We start from the raw sequence: 15,207 nt of genomic DNA on the forward strand, positions 1-15,207 counted from the left end.
TTTAGAACGTTACAAACATTGTACGACTATCCCAAGGCTATACAGATTTTACTTCTCGCAGAACAGTATTCTTTGTAAAGCGATTCGAATGATTCTCGCGATTTTGTGAAACTTGCGTTAGCCGCTCTCTAAGTCAGTCGCCAGGAACAGTTGTCAACGATGGTCATACCGCCGGCGACGGTAGTGCATTTGCGGCAGCTACAGACGCTCGCAGTCTCTGTGCAACTATTTAGAAGGAAGTTCAAACATTTAAAGAGGCTTTGAATAGTAGTCCGCCTACGAGACACTTTAATCTTAATGTTGGCTGCCGGGTTGGCCCAGATTTCAGTTCTTGCACACGAACAACGGCATGGAGGCAAATGCTTGCATTGGAGGACGATACCGCTGTTGATAATGTTGTTGGAGAAAGGGAGCAAAATTCTAGCATAGATTCTTTGGGGCACGATGAATCAGTATCGTTCAACACGAATCCTATGGAGTTCTTAAAGGCTATGAGGTCTCTGTATAACTGTGAGCTGGCATATTGCGAGCACTGCGACAAAACGGTTGAGGACAACGAACTTGTTCTGACTCAGTTCGGCAGTGTAACTGGTGAATGTACCGCTGATTATTTTAAGACTACAATTGATTATTGGAATGCGGAATTCGAGACTCACTGGGATAACATCACCCGTATTTGGGAGCACTATAAGCGTTTAGTTCTTCCGCTGCAGTTCGAGAAGTATCGCGATATACTGGGCCCGGGTCAAATCTCATGACTCAGATAGAGCAAATTATGCTAGAATTTCAGAATCAACACGTGGATTATGACCAAATTATTCTAGCGCGGGCATACGAGAAATTTGTCCTGGAGTACCGTCTTGCCGACAGGAAACAGAGAGATTACATCCACTTGTTTACCTTTTTCGCGGACTTGGAGCATGGTTCGGGTATGAGGCTGGAAAAAGACTTGCAGATGCAACAGACGCTGAACCTGATGTCTTGCATTTACAGAAATTGGCGAAGGATCGAAGATAATATGGAAGAAGAAGCATATGCACTGGCTGTCCAGCTTGCTGATGTTAAACCATATGTAGACGAAGAATTACATGGTCAACCGTCCAGCGCAGCTTCTTACTAGATAATCGCGTTCAAAGATGTTTGCCGTTTCTATCTCGACATTGAGATGAAGGCGGATGACGAGGATGCCAACGGGTTTACGCCAGCGCGGTGGATGGAAGTAATAGAAGAGCTCTAAAAGCCATCATCAAAATACAACTTGTTCTTTGTTATAATACAGAAAATATAAGTCTCGAAATCAACATCTATCTACATTCACATCTGTCTCAGCAACGTACTATCGATCATCTAATAATTATAAACGATGCCCTTCTTGCGGTCAATAGCTTCCAATGCCTCGAAACTTGGCACATTGTGCAAGCGCTCTTTGCCTACAAACGGTAACCCGAAGGCAGAGAGCATCGTTCTAGCCTCCGGATCAGTCTGTGCACCAGTCACCAAGGTAATGTGCAAACCGGCAAGATTGGGCCACAGTTCTGGATTTCCTTCTACTTCAGGAAACCACTTGATATCCGCAGGCTCCAAACCGAACGAGATATTGCCAAACATGTCTCCGGATGTGTTCTCGATGCCCTTAAAGTCCTTGATTCGTGGTAATACTACCTCCACCAATGTGGCGAGAAACTGGTACATATCGGGTCCCTGAATCTTGACCTTTGCGCCGACCATCATGTTCTTCCGTAGCCGCCACGTCATGACCGTAGCTTTTGAGTACACTGGTCGCGGCTTCTTGCCTGTGATCTGTTGCATCATGACCATCGTCGGGAGCGCACGTTCCTGGTTAACTCTAACTGCATCACGCACAAACGCATGTATCCAAATAGCCTCTAATCGTGGAATGTTTTTGAACGTCCGCTGCTTAATGTCCGGTGTCTCAACAGCCGAACCCGCAGGCGCACGTCTCGGGCGATTAATATGGTACTGTGAAGATCCATCCCACTCCTGTCTCTTGCGACCAGGAATAACCCGCTCGTTGTGCACGAAATTGGCGAGAAGTAAATCAGGTGCAATGGTAGTGTTATAATGCTCTTCCAGGCGGGATTGCTGCGTGTACTGCGGCTTGAACAAATGAGACTGTGTATCCCATTTCGGTGTCTGCAGAATATTCTTGTACGCCGGTTGCAGCTGATTCTTTTTATATCGGATCCTGTGATGGAGGGGATGTACTATCGAGATTGAGTTCTTACTGAGGGGAGTGGATGTGTGAAGGGCTTGATGTCTTTGGTGCTGAAAGGGGTGCAAATATGTGCTACCGGCGCTTGGCCTTAAGTGCGGTCGTGCTGCCATTATTGTATATACATTTGCTTCTTGACGATGGTAACAGTTTCTGTGACTATAAGTAGCAAATATGCTGCCGATTGTTCGTTAGCGTTGATGCGTGGCGCTATAGAGCTCGTCTGCGACGAAATTTTCGTGCGCGCGGAAAGCTTCGCGCCAACTCCGGCGGGATAGGAAGCTGTGACATGTGGACCAGCTGCGCACGAACCAACGCCATAACATAAGACTAGGACTAACAACTATAGCGAGGTAGTTTACTTGATGGCTGTAGATCCTCCAACACGACAATTAACAAAATGACAGAAACAATATGTAAAAGTCTAAATACTGAGGTTCAATATATTTATTATTTGAACACACCCAACCTCGTCCGAAACAGAACTTCTGGTGTAACATAAGCACTACACTACCAAGAAAGCCAATAATATCTAAGTCAAATCTTCAGTAACGAAAAATTCCAGGATTTCACGCTCAATACGATATGCACAATACAATATTCCTCAACATTTCCCTACGTCTGCCACTCATATACTATACGATTAGGCTATCAGCAATAATCGTTAAAACTTAGAAGTAACAATGTGACATAAGAGAAATTAACAATAGAACGCAGGGCATCCTTTGCACTCTCCATTGATCGCGGCTTGTACTCTATACGTAAAAGATCTTCTCTGCACGTTGGATATCGCACGCTTAGTCACTCCTGCCTCTGCCGCCATTGCTGCGAAGCAAGCCATTCAACTCAAATTCCTCGGCTTCCCGTACCTGTCTATCCGCCTCGATGTCAGATGTGGTAGTTGCAACGAAACTACTACTTGACCCATCATTCGCCACCTCGTATTTCACTCCTTCGAACGTGTTGCCGGACAGTCGCTGCCACAAGGTAATCAATAGCAAGAAATCTGACAATATATTAGCGATTATTACGTTTTCATCCTCTAACTAGCACCGGACTAGCAGAATCTAACGTACACAAAAATACCAAGAATGCAACGGAGTAGATGAACAATGCATAACTGGCGTGGTCGATGTGGTTCCCATTGATGAGCTGTAACTGCTCCTCATTTGCAAACATGAATAAAAATCCAGAAGCCACTAATAGAAACGGCGAGAGATACTGGAAAGACTTGACGTCGCCGTCAGTGTTTGCGTCGTGGAGCACGAACGAGACCTCAATAATACGACAAACACCGGCGCCCATAAGAGCGTAGCCAAACATGGCGTGTATCTTAGTAGAGAGTTCGAGATGCTGAGCGTGCACAGACATGGCCCATCCGGTGAGGAGAATAACGAGGGCGGGGATGTGATTACGTTGTGGGCGGCCATTTTTTCGCGACAAAAATAGCCCAAGCATGCCCGCGCACCACCAAATAATTCCCATACTCGCTAGAATTCCGAATTAGACAACCAGACTTGACCTATTAGAACTGTTAAACTAGAACATACTATGCTGGTAATCACCATGGCTCCATGGCTGACCCCAGCGGTGTTCCGTAAACGTGTTGACAATACCCCAGGCGGTAATCACGGCGCTATCATAGAATTCCTGGCTGCGGCCCCTTCGAGCAAGCCACGACTGACCGACCAACACCATGATTGCCAAGATACATCCATAGGCAATAAACGCGCTGCCCATTATCTAAATACATACACATTAGTCTGCATTGCGTCGGTTACCAAAGTTGTGTAACGTACGCCGTGAGCAAGACACTGGCCCAAGTGGTCCCCATGACAGAATCCTAACGCGGTAATACCACCAAATCCCATCTGGACCCAGGCCGTAATTGGTATGATCTTGCCACACACACCATGCATGATCACCATGATGTGTCGTATTCTGCCCAAGAAGCCCCGCTCTAAATGGAGCTTCAGATACATGCCTAGAACAATTTGCAAAAACACGAGACTCATTAAGAATGACGCAAATTTAGCATGGATATTATCACCAGGAAATTGCCGACCCTTATGATGATGGCCGAGGAAGTAAGCAACGATTGCAATGACGGCGCCAGCAGTTTGTAGGGGTACATGGAATCTGTTCTTGGTCATTCCTAGAATCATGCCGACCGGGAATATAATGCCGAACGCGAGCATCATCAACTATTCTATCAATTGGAGACCTAACACATACAATATAAATGGCGAACATACAACAATGTGTATCCATAGTATCGAATCTATAGGTTCGACTGAGATATATTCGCCTTCTGGTATGTCTTCTTCATGGTGCTCATGTGCCTTCACAAGTGCTGGCAAGCACGCTATGACTAGCGCGTGAAGTGCCGTGCTTATCAACGGACTACGTGAGCGCATTCTTCTGTGTCGGTGATTATGCTGATAAACTAAATGCGGAGGTACGTGGACAAAGAGCTGAAGATTTGAACCGGCCAAGACCTGCCGAAGGATGATATGGGACAAACGCAATAAGGGTGCACGTAATGGTTATGTAAAACGGAACGTGAGTTAGGTTTACTGCCATCGTCTCTGCGTGGAGACTAGTCTATTTCAAAGCGCTAAAATTCAACATTCAAAATTTTAACTAGGCCGCACGCTTACGCCTTTCTCTCCAGTGCGGGCATCAGGTTTACGCACTGAACTGCAAACCTGACAGCGAGTGCTCTATTTCCCGCGGGCAACAACCAATATTACCAACTTCTCACTGCTCACTGCACAGACTGAAGCCGAATAAGTATTACGGACCCTACTACAGAAGTGCCAAACGACGGTGGATTTACGGCCCATGCTTGACGGTAAATTGGGATGAAAATTGCTCACTTCTGTGGTTTAGGGTTTTCCTGGAGCTACTACAGCGTATCCAGTGTTCACGCAACCTGAGCGTCGGATGCGACTCCACGTAACTAGCTAACATACCAAATTGGGAGCATGCGCTGTCCATATATAACGTAAGATCGTAATATGAGTGATGCGATGCTACCACGATCCATTTTATACATTTGCAAACATATCCCTGGTAATCTTATGGGTAGCCGAGCAGGTATAGTATATGTCCACGCCTTGACTCCTATCCAAGCTGCCTATGTCCCTTTTTCAAGGTTTGCCAGCATCTGCCATAGTTGAGGATATACCTGGTCAATAATGACGGTCATATCACTGGGTGGGATGTTTCTGAGAACATAATCTGCCACAACTTCTGGGCTTCTAGAGTCCGGACGCCCAATACCGATTCCAACCTTTGTAAATTGATCAGGAGCAATATATGTGGCTATGCTTTTTAACCCGTTATGTCCTCTATCCGCATATGAGCGTTAGATCTCAGTTGACAGTCACAACAGTATTAACCCTTGACTCACTTGGATGATCCGCCGACTTTCATCTTTAGCTTTCCGACAGGTAGGCCCAATTCGTCATGAAGAATTACCAGCCGTGCAGTCTGTCCGTACTTTTTCTGTGACCATTTCCATGCATTGGCTATCGCCATACCGCTGACGTTCATATAGGTACACGGCTTGAACAAGGCGATTCGTTGACTCAGGAGATCTGTGTTAAGGCTTGAAATTCCTTCGGTGAGGTCCCCATCTAATGAAGGTGAGTGCACTCGTTCTAGCTGTCTATGGTGATCTGCTATGAGGTAGTCGAGAAGAATATGCCCAAGAGAATGCCGAGATTTGGCGTATTTATGGCCTGGGTTACCCAGTGAACATATCTAAAGCACTCAGTACACAATCTCCAGAGATGCAGATAAACATACCAGTAAATTTCGATACAGCTGTCGAGATGCCATGCAATAACACGAGCAGGCTAATAGAAAGACGATTTAGGCCAAAAGAATCCTGGAAACGCCTTATGACGCTCGACACTAGTTTTCTCCGCGACCATAGATTTAGGTTTAAATCACGTACGATGCCCGTGCTGACAAATGCCACTATTAGCGAACTTTGCAGCACCGCACACAACTCCACGAAACGGCATCGCAAGAATTGGAGATTTTGCCTCCGGCCGAATTTGCCCTCAGTATTTCTGCTTAACATCGCGACCGGAAGTGCATTTTATCAGCTCCGTCCCCTCCCTCTACTTGTCCGCAGATTCCACATACATCATCGTTTCGGTGCATTTATCTGGGGCTGGAGGTTTCAATTGATTGCAGGACAGGGTTAGTTATGACTTAGTTCCATATTGTTGAACGATGGCTAACTGCTGTTTCTTCGCAAGGAATCCCCAGCTGCTCATCGGAACATCGGCATTTTGAATTGTCTATTACAATTAGATTTAGGAAGGTGGAAGTAGTAATAAGTTGTATCAACGATAATTCACAACTGTTAGCCGTTTCTTGCAAGTGTGGATGATATTTTTCGAATTTAACCATTCAGTTACAATTTTACCAAATAAATCCAAGAATTTGGTTACTCAGTCGTCATCCTGGATTTAAGAGAGCAAGAGAATATAAAGAGTCATCCCATGGATGATCGAAAGCGGTCATTGTCGGTCAAAACTGAGCTGGAGGCCCCGCCGCTGAAGCGGCAGGCAACCGACATTGAGAGCGCCGGATCAAAATCAGCAAATGGATTTGAAATTCCACTGTCACAGGACGATGTAGCTGTATGTGTTATTAGCCTCTTGTGTTTTGTGTTCAGACTGTTGTGTTTTGTGTTCAGACTGTTAGGCTAATGTTCTTTAACAGTTATTCAAGAAGGAGGCCATTTTCAGACAAATGCAAATATATCGTCGAGAACGCGACCTACTACAGACTCGTGTAAGCGAAATTGAACAACGGTCTGCTTATCACGATGATCATTTACGTGTTCTGGAGTTATGGTGGGATCAAGTATGTAGCTTCGCGCCCGGAAAGAACGATTTGCGATTTACTAATAATTTCTAGCTTGTCAATGAAGTAAACATACTATCAGGGAAACCTCTATGTTCTAGCAATGACGAGTCCCCGATTCCGAAATCCTTACTGCGTGCCACCTCTGAAGAATACTCAATACATCTTGAAAGAAAACGTGATTCAGTCCTACAGTCTCTCACTCCTATATTCACAAGTCTACAGTCACTACCATCAAACACCTCTCCTGATAGCAAAATCTTGCAAGAGAGTCTGAGCGAGCTCTCTGCTCAAATCACACTATTAAAGACCGAAAACGAGAGACTAAAAGATGAACGAGAAGATATTTCGCGGAGGCTAACTGATGCTACGTTCAAGTTCATGTCTGCGGAGAAAAAGCTGGATCGATTGAAGAGTTCCACATTAGCCAAAATTGAAAGAACTAGTATGTCATCACCCTCCGTGAAGAGAGAAGGATCTGCTGAAGAAAAGCCAGAGAATGAGAAAAAGGTGTGCGCGACTGTATACGATTTGAATTGCATAGCCCGGTGTACTAACTTATCAATGCAGTCCGAAGAAGTAGACGAGAAGCTCATAACTAAAATTCAAGAAGAGGCAGAAGCTGTTGTAAAAAAGCAAGCTGAGGAATTACGGCAACTCCAGGAGAAGGTCGTCAACCTGACGGATGAAATTAGCAGACTCAATGTGAAGCTCACATCGATGTCAGAGGCTGATGTTCTCAATTCAGAACCATATAAGACACTTAAAGTTCGATTCGAAGCCTTGTCTACGCGCGCTAGTCACCTGGAAGTTCTTAACGATGTCATAAAACAAGAAAGCGAGAAGTTATCTAGCGAGCGTACAGAGTACCGGGAGCTTCTTACCGCTGAATATAAGGCTATGGCTGACGATCTTCAAAATCAGCTTAAGAAATCAGAGCAAGATCTGATTAGGATACGATCTGCTAGAGACGACCTATTACAAGATTTATCAATTCGCAAGTCCAAAGAAGAGCAGAAATTGATGGCAATGAAAGAACTGGAGGAGTTGACAGAAACAAGGTCGTCACGGATTAAAACGCTGGAGATGGAGGTTGAAAGACTTAAATCACAACTAGAGACTACTAATGGTAATCCGACACCATCTCCAGATGATAGTCCAGTGGAATTGCTGAAGCGCATCGAAAAGCTGGAAAAGCAGAACCAGTTTTTATCAGCCGAATTGCCAGGTCTTGAAGCTGCATTCAACCAAGCTCACGCTCAAAGTACTAAAAAAGTTACTGAAATAATGGAACGCGAGGAAAGAATGAGTCGGCTCTTGGCAGAGAAGTCGAAGGCCGATCAGAAGTACTTCTCGGCTATGCGTGCAAAGGAAGCCATTGCGTTGGAGAATCGAGCACTTAAAGCACAATCGCTTAAAAGTGGTGAAATTATCCAGCAGCTCCGCGATGCGGAACAGTCCGTCTCACAGAAGGTGTCGACATTGGAGAAGCAATTGGCTGAGCTCGAGACTGTGCGACACGCGTATCAGAAGCAGTTGCAAGAAGTTCAGCGGAAATGTAGCGAACAAACAGTTAGTATCGACGGCTTCAAGGCTCAGATAGAAAAGTTTCAATCTGACTTGCAAGCCCGCAGTACAACGATTTTGAGCGAGACCGATGCTCGACGGCAGGCTGAAGAGCAGGTCGAGAGACAGAAAATTGAACTGGAGCGATGGAAGTCTGAATCTAGTATTTCAGCAGTGAATCATATCAATGGTGATCAGAGTCAAATCGAAGCTCTCCGATCGATTGCGATTTGCTCGGTGTGTTCCAAGAACTGGAAGAATACGGCAATCAAAGTGTGCGGCCATTGTTTCTGTTTTGAATGCGCGAAAGACCGACTTAATGCCCGACTTCGAAAGTGTCCACTGTGCAACAAACAGTATTCGCACAACGATCTTATGACTATTCACTTGTAAATATTTTATCTCTTTTTCTCGTCTTAGTGGCACGCATGCATTCTTTTCATGTATTGTTCTCATGCCTATCGTTCTTTGTTAAAACCAGGGAAAATTGGCGCTATGAACTTGATTGGCTTCTGTCTTGCAGATGAAGCGTGTGACTACCGGCATGTGTTACTATTACCTTGAAATTTGGTTTGATATTTGTATGTACTCATATTTGCGATGGGCTTCTTTGACAAATATGGATATCCATGGGCGATCTATAGACTTTGTACACAGATTTTTGTGCTATGTATTAGTAGTTTCGATTAAGCTTCTTCATATGAAATAGAGATTCACAACACTGATTCCGATTGTGGCATATATTCGGCAAGGATCGATGAGAGTAATAGTACCCTAACCTTAATATTTTCCGCGTGTCAAGCGAGACCTACCTTCGGAACAAAAGGTTCGTGTACAACAAATCTTTCGCGATTTAGGCGCCTTAGTATTCTATTGTCACATTTCGGTCGCACATCATACAAGATGGTTCCAAATATTAAAATTGCTTTGGATGACTTAACGGTCAACAACATCGGTGTGCTTAGGCGGATCAACAGTGTCGTTCTACCGACATCGTATTCGGATTCATGGTACAAAGATAGTTTAGTTGTTGGTGAATTAGCAAAGCTGGGTAGGTCGACTTTTATGCAGACAAAGCTGATGCTAATAATGACTGCAGCGTACTTCAACGATATACCAGTAGGCGCGATTCGATGCTCACTGGAAACTCCGCCTAACCACAAGGATCAAACGCGAATTTACATTATGACACTCGCGGTGCTCTCACCATACCGCGGCTATGGTATCGGCCGCAAACTCGTCGATCATATACTGGAGCAGGCGAAAAAGATGTTTGTCAAAGAAGTATACTGCCACGTGTGGGTCGAGAATGAGGACGCATTGAACTGGTATCAACATATCGGGTTTGAGAAGGGCGATCTGGTCACCGGATATTACAAGAAGATGACCCCAGCTGGTGATGCATACATATTGAGAAAAAAACTTGAGTAGACTTGTACGAAAGAGATGACTTTGGTTTAAGGTGGCGTAACTGTATTACAAATAGAGGTAAAAGTTAGGTATTAATATATCATTGAGGATCCCAATTCACATTAGAGTTATATACAGGACATATACCAGTCTTTATAACGATACAACAAGAATATAATCAATACGCGAATTATATACAAGAAACCCCTTTCACTTCAACATATCCTACAGCTCGCCGAATGCAACTTAATTTGGATCAATATGGTCAATAACTTCTTTTTCAGAGGACTTAATTGCATCTCTAGAGTCAATCTTACTTGTCTTTTCTTTGTCCTCCCTTTCTTTTTCTTCTTTCAGCTGTTCTTGTTTGTCCTCCTCAGTTTCCTCTTTATATCCCCACATGATCGACCATTCCTTTCTAACAATGGCTGTCACAATCACCGCACCACCGATACCAGGACACAAGTATAATAATGCGGGTTGAGCAGTCTTCAATGCATGCATAATGCCGATGGTTGTGACTAACGCAAACGCGTACAACAACATGGCTATGTTGAAAAACGGTTTAGGAAACTTCCTAGCTGAAGCATATGCCAAATTTGGGTTCTTGCGATGAAAGTTCCATAGATCGAATCGAAGACATAGCGATAGGAATATGGCTGGTACGATTATGTCACCAAGTCCGAGCATGGCGTTTGATCCTCTAGGTGACGATGCAGTAGCAGGACGCGGTGCAGTGAGTTTAATAGGCACTGTTAGAGATGTCGCCACTGTGACCATCACATCTGTACCGAAAACAAAGAATATGTCATATACAAACAGTCCAGAGAGCATAATATAGCCGGTCTTAAATGAATCAATCATCAATATCTGGATACTGCTGAACGCAAAGCTGGCACCAAGAATATTCCCCAGCAGCCAGTTCTGAGTGTACCAATTACCGACGACAACTGCCAAACCAAGCGGAAATCCAAGAATATCTGCTGAAGATATATACCATTTCGCCACTTCTTCGGGAACCGGGGGAAGTTTGCTCAGCTGCGACGAGATTTTGTACTGGTTTAGGAAAAACGATGGAGTCAGCATTTGTCTTAGAGTCGGCGTCTTCACGAGCTGATTCATTAGTTTTTCACGTTCGGCTGACACCCCGCCAGATGAACCTATCGTAGCTACAGAATCAGTGCTCTCAATACTCTTACGTTCGCCATTCTCTCTTTCTTTGGCCACTGGTTGTTCAGTCCATGGAGGATTCTCCACAACAGTGATCCTCCACCGCGTCAAAGATGTACCGGTCCGCTTGGCAATTACCTTAAATGCGGACCCAAAAGATTTAGCAACGGCAAACACCCCGAAAACGGCAAAGTACACATTAAAGAACATCTCAATATATTTCGCAGTAAGCTTCTTAATCAAGAAGTACATTCCCACTAACATGACGCCGCCCATTACTGGCATGAGATAAGCGTCCTCCTCCATAAGCTTTTCGCGTGATGATGGCGGCGAAAGATCTGCCGGATCAAACTTGGGGTCATTTGGATCAGCAGGGAGAGCCGTATTGGGTCGATGTAGCGTTGCGTGCGAACCACAATAGATCACGACAACCGCCGACACAAGTAGTACTGAGTACGTTAATAGGACAGGATCGACATGATGCTGCTCGAGAAACTCCAATATGGAGGTACTTGGGATCGATAACGGCAAATATTGGGACATGGTTGACATTGTTCTCAGTTGTGATGCGCACAAGGATGATGTCCACAATGGAAGCTGCGGTTCAGTTCGATGGGACCTGTTCAAACTTCTCGCTGTCGAAACGCAACAACAATTAATTATGGGTTTGGTACATGACTGAGTATCAATCATCTCCCCCTGAAAATAAACCCTTGCCCAAAGATATAGCAGCATGCTCAGAAGTGTTTTGCAACTGTTTTCCACTCGAAACTTCGTTAATGAACCAGTAATGCACTGAGCACAATGGCTCCCAGTCTGCCAACTCGGGCTGATTTCCCCAGCGGTGCTGTCGTTTCCATAACTCCACCTCCTGCAGGGACAGATCTTACACATGCGTAAGTGCAGCACAGTAAACTCACACTGTGCATTTAGATTAATAACAGCGTATGTAGAATTCTATTGCTACACGGAATTGGAGATACGATAATCCCATTCAGTACCTTGGCTTCTCGACTGAATCTTCCCAGAGCAGTGATTATTGCCCTGCAAGCCCCAAAACAAATGCCTTTCGATATTGGTGGCTTCCACTGGGGTGATGATATTGTGTTTTCCAGAGATCCGACAAATGCATCTGGATCTTCAGATGACGACGAATTTCTTAGTCCAGACGCACAATTCTTCAGGAGCAGGATGTTCCTTGGGGACATTATTCAGCAAGTTTTAGAGAAGAAATGTGGCTTCACAGCTTCTAAAGATGTGATACTGTGGGGATACGGGCAAGGTGGCATGGCCGCGTTGGATATCGCCACTTGCAGGATGAATCTATGCGCAGTCATTGCAGTCGGAGGATGGATCCCTAGCTGTATCCGGCCGCGGGACATTATCGACTTGCCTAGAAGCACTAGTATCTTACTATGCGGAGGGGATACAAAGTCAAATATTACAGACGAGAGGGTCAAGCACGCAGAGGAGTTATTTAAAGAATGTCGCCGAATCAAATTTCCTATGAAAGGCGACCTAATGCCACGCAATAAGGACGAGATGTCACCAATATTGAGATTTCTGCTACGAATATTGGTGCCTGAAGAATTAGAGAGGCAAGGATATACTTAATGCATGCCTGGCAAGGTAACTAGGTATAAAACGAAGGTTAAGTCGAAGCTATGAATGGCTCAATAATATCAGGCAGCCACAAGTCTATTCATTGCACTTAACAAAATCCAGTCGTCTGTATGCATATCTTAAAGCCACGAGTTAAAGAATTAAAGAATTCGATCAGTTTTAAACTGAAAGCCTCCTGCCCTGACAAGCTGACCTATTTCGCTCCGCTGGTTGTGGCGTTCTGATCAATGTACCGATTCCATATATCGGAATCTATGATCCACCGTTTGTCGGCCTCTCTGTCACCAACCCTCTTCGCTACTTCCTTTACAGTCAACCGAATATTTTCTTTAGAAATTGTTTTGAACCTGAATTTCGTTAGCTCAACAGCGAATGACCATACGCATAATTAGATAGAAAGCACATACTCTTTCTTCAAAGTCTCAATGAGCATCAGCTGAGTCATGTCGCTACCTTGAATTTTCAGAAGTATTTCTTTCAAGTCATTTTCAGAGATTCGCATCGTAAGCGGCCGAGAGGAAGTTGATGCAACATTGTTCGTATTTGAAAGCTGGAATGGCGTCTTGCTCGCTGCGTTGCGCGAATCAGAGATCGAGGCTTTGGTGGTTTGATAGTAGTCTTTGAAAGGGTCAATCGGGAGAGTAATAGTAGCTACAAGCTAGTCAGGGCCAACTCCATTAAGAACACCCAAATGAGAACTCACACTGAATTGTCGCAATCTGCAGTCCAGTACCATCAAATTCGGCATTGATGCCGGTGTTCAGATCAGTCCAGCAGATACCTTTGGCTATTGGAAGCAATGGAGCTAAAATCCTTCTCCTAGGCTTATCCTCTTCTTCTGCAACCAAGAAGTCCTTCATCTCATCATCAATGAAGTCGCCCGCTGCACTCTCCCCATCATCTTCACTGACATTCGATATTTCTTCCAAGTCCTCGCCTATCTCACCATCTTCCTCAACCCACTCTGCCTCTGAATCGTAGTCGTAGTTTATGCGAACGTCACGAAAGAAAGGGTTGTTTCGTTGGATTCGTCGCGTCTTTGTAAATGTACCATTGTATGGAGGTCTAAGATCTTCACAAAATCGTAGAAACTTCCGTGGGAGCGACTGAAGGGCTGCGCGTAGATGTGTCTCCGACGTGTCGTATTCTCGACAGCTGTTACCCCTTGGGATCTCACTGTGAGCATTGTTGAATAAGGTGATCACATCTTTGGCAGTCTGAGCAATAGCCCTTCCTCTTTTTCGTAGCTTTAAAGGGTGCAAACCCATGATTTCCGCGAAATTCTGTGGAGAAGAAGCTGGCTCTGGGATCACTGAGGAGCTTACAGCAGTTTCAGGTGACTCGAGCTGTGCAATTAGCAGATCGACATTTCGACGGGCAGCCTCGAGGGCTGCACCATCGCGAGTGAAAAAATTCGCAGGGTAGAGAGTGGTGTTGGCTCTAACGTGAAAAGGCAGAAAAACTTCTTCGTAATCAGACTTCTTGGCGACATCTGATTCTTTCATCTCGGACGCGCCGAGTGACCTTGCTGCAGTTGTCGGTTTCTTGTTAAAGAAGTTTCCTAACCGCAATTGTTGCTGGCAAAAGTTAGCAATCCATTTAATAATTATAACATCCATTGTACAAACCCTGTCTTTTTGTTTAAGTATTTCCTCTTTCTTCCGCTTTTCCTCCTCCTTTGCACGCTTTTTCTCTTCCCGCTCAGTCTCCTTAGCCGCTTTTTCAGCTTTCCTCTTTTCGAAGATTTCAATTTTCCTTTTCCTAATTACCTCCCGTTCAGCTTTCTCCTCCTGTGTCAGTTTGATTCTCTTGCGTTTGTTGGCCGGTCCACTGTCGTGCTCAGGAGCCATGTCCTCCGATCCCGAAGCTGACGGTGTACTATCTGGAACCATCGCCGACGACTCAATCTCAATGACCTTCAGATTTTCAGACCCTGCCGTAGAGATGGATGCAATTGCCGGGGTGGATAGTGCTGATATCGAGCTTGCTTGCGAATCGGCTGAAAGGTTAACAGTCTCGAAATCCCCTACCGACACGCGAGCACTCGATGGTGGCTGGGAAGGTTCTGTCAGGGTTTCCATGATGAATCAAAATAGCACTCATTAAGAATGTATCGTAATGTCGACTTGAAGGTGCTGGTTATTGCAAAACGTTCCTAAGAATTGAGACGCGCTGAACTGTAGTCGAAACTCTTGAAGCGGCTAAGCCGTTGCCGGACGCGTTACACTTCTGAAACCTAACCCTAGAGACGCGTGCACCCCCCGGTAAACTAATACATCTATATCGCATCGTATTTTGCCTGTCCTATCTGCGGTCGT

At 44.9% G+C, this 15,207-nt stretch overlaps 9 protein-coding genes across 9 annotated transcripts; 4 read left to right on the forward strand and 5 right to left on the reverse strand.

Annotated features, from left to right (window-relative positions):
* Positions 1-359: 359 nt before the first annotated feature.
* On the forward strand, positions 360-1,120 carry V1508DRAFT_394186 (uncharacterized protein; the record flags this gene model as incomplete). The annotated part of the gene is made up of 2 exons (XM_066937987.1): positions 360-744; positions 768-1,120. The coding sequence occupies 2 exons, from the start codon at positions 360-362 to the stop codon at positions 1,118-1,120; spliced, it is 738 nt and encodes a 245-aa protein (XP_066798936.1).
* Positions 1,121-1,245: 125 nt separating this feature from the next.
* V1508DRAFT_407398 (mitochondrial 54S ribosomal protein uL5m) lies at positions 1,246-2,507 on the reverse strand. Its single transcript, XM_066938860.1, has one exon. The coding sequence runs from the start codon at positions 2,344-2,346 to the stop codon at positions 1,348-1,350; it is 999 nt and encodes a 332-aa protein (XP_066798937.1). The 5' UTR covers positions 2,347-2,507; the 3' UTR covers positions 1,246-1,347.
* Positions 2,508-3,268: 761 nt separating this feature from the next.
* On the reverse strand, positions 3,269-4,650 carry V1508DRAFT_401327 (uncharacterized protein; the record flags this gene model as incomplete). The annotated part of the gene is made up of 4 exons (XM_066938411.1): positions 3,269-3,723; positions 3,784-3,976; positions 4,033-4,437; positions 4,489-4,650. 4 exons carry the CDS (start codon positions 4,648-4,650, stop codon positions 3,269-3,271), a joined length of 1,215 nt encoding a protein of 404 aa, XP_066798938.1.
* Positions 4,651-5,372: 722 nt separating this feature from the next.
* V1508DRAFT_401328 (peptidyl-tRNA hydrolase) lies at positions 5,373-6,079 on the reverse strand (the record flags this gene model as incomplete). Its single annotated transcript, XM_066938412.1, has 3 exons — positions 5,373-5,586; positions 5,649-6,001; positions 6,047-6,079. 3 exons carry the CDS (start codon positions 6,077-6,079, stop codon positions 5,373-5,375), a joined length of 600 nt encoding a protein of 199 aa, XP_066798939.1.
* Positions 6,080-6,276: 197 nt separating this feature from the next.
* On the forward strand, positions 6,277-9,420 carry V1508DRAFT_407406 (BRE1 E3 ubiquitin ligase-domain-containing protein). The gene is made up of 4 exons (XM_066938861.1): positions 6,277-6,894; positions 6,977-7,120; positions 7,175-7,630; positions 7,691-9,420. Exons 1-4 carry the CDS (start codon positions 6,754-6,756, stop codon positions 9,077-9,079), a joined length of 2,130 nt encoding a protein of 709 aa, XP_066798940.1. The 5' UTR covers positions 6,277-6,753; the 3' UTR covers positions 9,080-9,420.
* Positions 9,421-9,524: 104 nt separating this feature from the next.
* V1508DRAFT_378542 (acyl-CoA N-acyltransferase) lies at positions 9,525-10,353 on the forward strand. Its single transcript, XM_066937627.1, has 2 exons — positions 9,525-9,737; positions 9,786-10,353. The coding sequence occupies exons 1-2, from the start codon at positions 9,590-9,592 to the stop codon at positions 10,115-10,117; spliced, it is 480 nt and encodes a 159-aa protein (XP_066798941.1). The 5' UTR covers positions 9,525-9,589; the 3' UTR covers positions 10,118-10,353.
* On the reverse strand, positions 10,181-11,856 carry V1508DRAFT_407411 (signal peptide peptidase-domain-containing protein). The gene has a single exon (XM_066938862.1). It carries the CDS (start codon positions 11,816-11,818, stop codon positions 10,343-10,345), a length of 1,476 nt encoding a protein of 491 aa, XP_066798942.1. The 5' UTR covers positions 11,819-11,856; the 3' UTR covers positions 10,181-10,342.
* Positions 11,857-12,070: 214 nt separating this feature from the next.
* Positions 12,071-12,880, forward strand: V1508DRAFT_347074 (uncharacterized protein; the record flags this gene model as incomplete). The annotated part of the gene is made up of 2 exons (XM_066936680.1): positions 12,071-12,162; positions 12,220-12,880. The coding sequence occupies 2 exons, from the start codon at positions 12,071-12,073 to the stop codon at positions 12,878-12,880; spliced, it is 753 nt and encodes a 250-aa protein (XP_066798943.1).
* Positions 12,881-12,929: 49 nt separating this feature from the next.
* On the reverse strand, positions 12,930-15,072 carry V1508DRAFT_407415 (chromatin assembly factor 1 subunit A-domain-containing protein). The gene is made up of 4 exons (XM_066938863.1): positions 14,518-15,072; positions 13,593-14,466; positions 13,297-13,540; positions 12,930-13,236 (listed from the first exon to the last, which is right to left on the reverse strand). Exons 1-4 carry the CDS (start codon positions 14,968-14,970, stop codon positions 13,083-13,085), a joined length of 1,725 nt encoding a protein of 574 aa, XP_066798944.1. The 5' UTR covers positions 14,971-15,072; the 3' UTR covers positions 12,930-13,082.
* Positions 15,073-15,207: the final 135 nt, after the last annotated feature.

This window comes from Lipomyces doorenjongii, assembly GCF_038497915.1.
Source record: "Lipomyces doorenjongii strain NRRL Y-27504 unplaced genomic scaffold V1508scaffold_1, whole genome shotgun sequence".
Classification (NCBI taxonomy): domain Eukaryota; kingdom Fungi; phylum Ascomycota; class Lipomycetes; order Lipomycetales; family Lipomycetaceae; genus Lipomyces; species Lipomyces doorenjongii.

Coding starts and splice junctions, on each gene's coding strand:
- V1508DRAFT_407406 (XM_066938861.1), top strand. CDS start 6,754: ATGGATGATCGAAAGCGGTCATTGTCGGTCAAAACTGAGCTGGAGGCC. Junction 6,895..6,976: donor TGTCACAGGACGATGTAGCT/GTATGTGTTATT, acceptor GTTCTTTAACAG/TTATTCAAGAAGGAGGCCAT. Junction 7,121..7,174: donor TGGAGTTATGGTGGGATCAA/GTATGTAGCTTC, acceptor AATAATTTCTAG/CTTGTCAATGAAGTAAACAT.
- V1508DRAFT_378542 (XM_066937627.1), top strand. CDS start 9,590: ATGGTTCCAAATATTAAAATTGCTTTGGATGACTTAACGGTCAACAAC. Junction 9,738..9,785: donor TGGTGAATTAGCAAAGCTGG/GTAGGTCGACTT, acceptor TAATGACTGCAG/CGTACTTCAACGATATACCA.
- V1508DRAFT_407415 (XM_066938863.1), bottom strand. CDS start 14,970: ATGGAAACCCTGACAGAACCTTCCCAGCCACCATCGAGTGCTCGCGTG. Junction 13,541..13,592: donor GCAGATTGCGACAATTCAGT/GTGAGTTCTCAT, acceptor ACTAGCTTGTAG/CTACTATTACTCTCCCGATT. Junction 13,237..13,296: donor ATTGAGACTTTGAAGAAAGA/GTATGTGCTTTC, acceptor AACGAAATTCAG/GTTCAAAACAATTTCTAAAG.
- V1508DRAFT_407411 (XM_066938862.1), bottom strand. CDS start 11,818: ATGTCAACCATGTCCCAATATTTGCCGTTATCGATCCCAAGTACCTCC.
- V1508DRAFT_407398 (XM_066938860.1), bottom strand. CDS start 2,346: ATGGCAGCACGACCGCACTTAAGGCCAAGCGCCGGTAGCACATATTTG.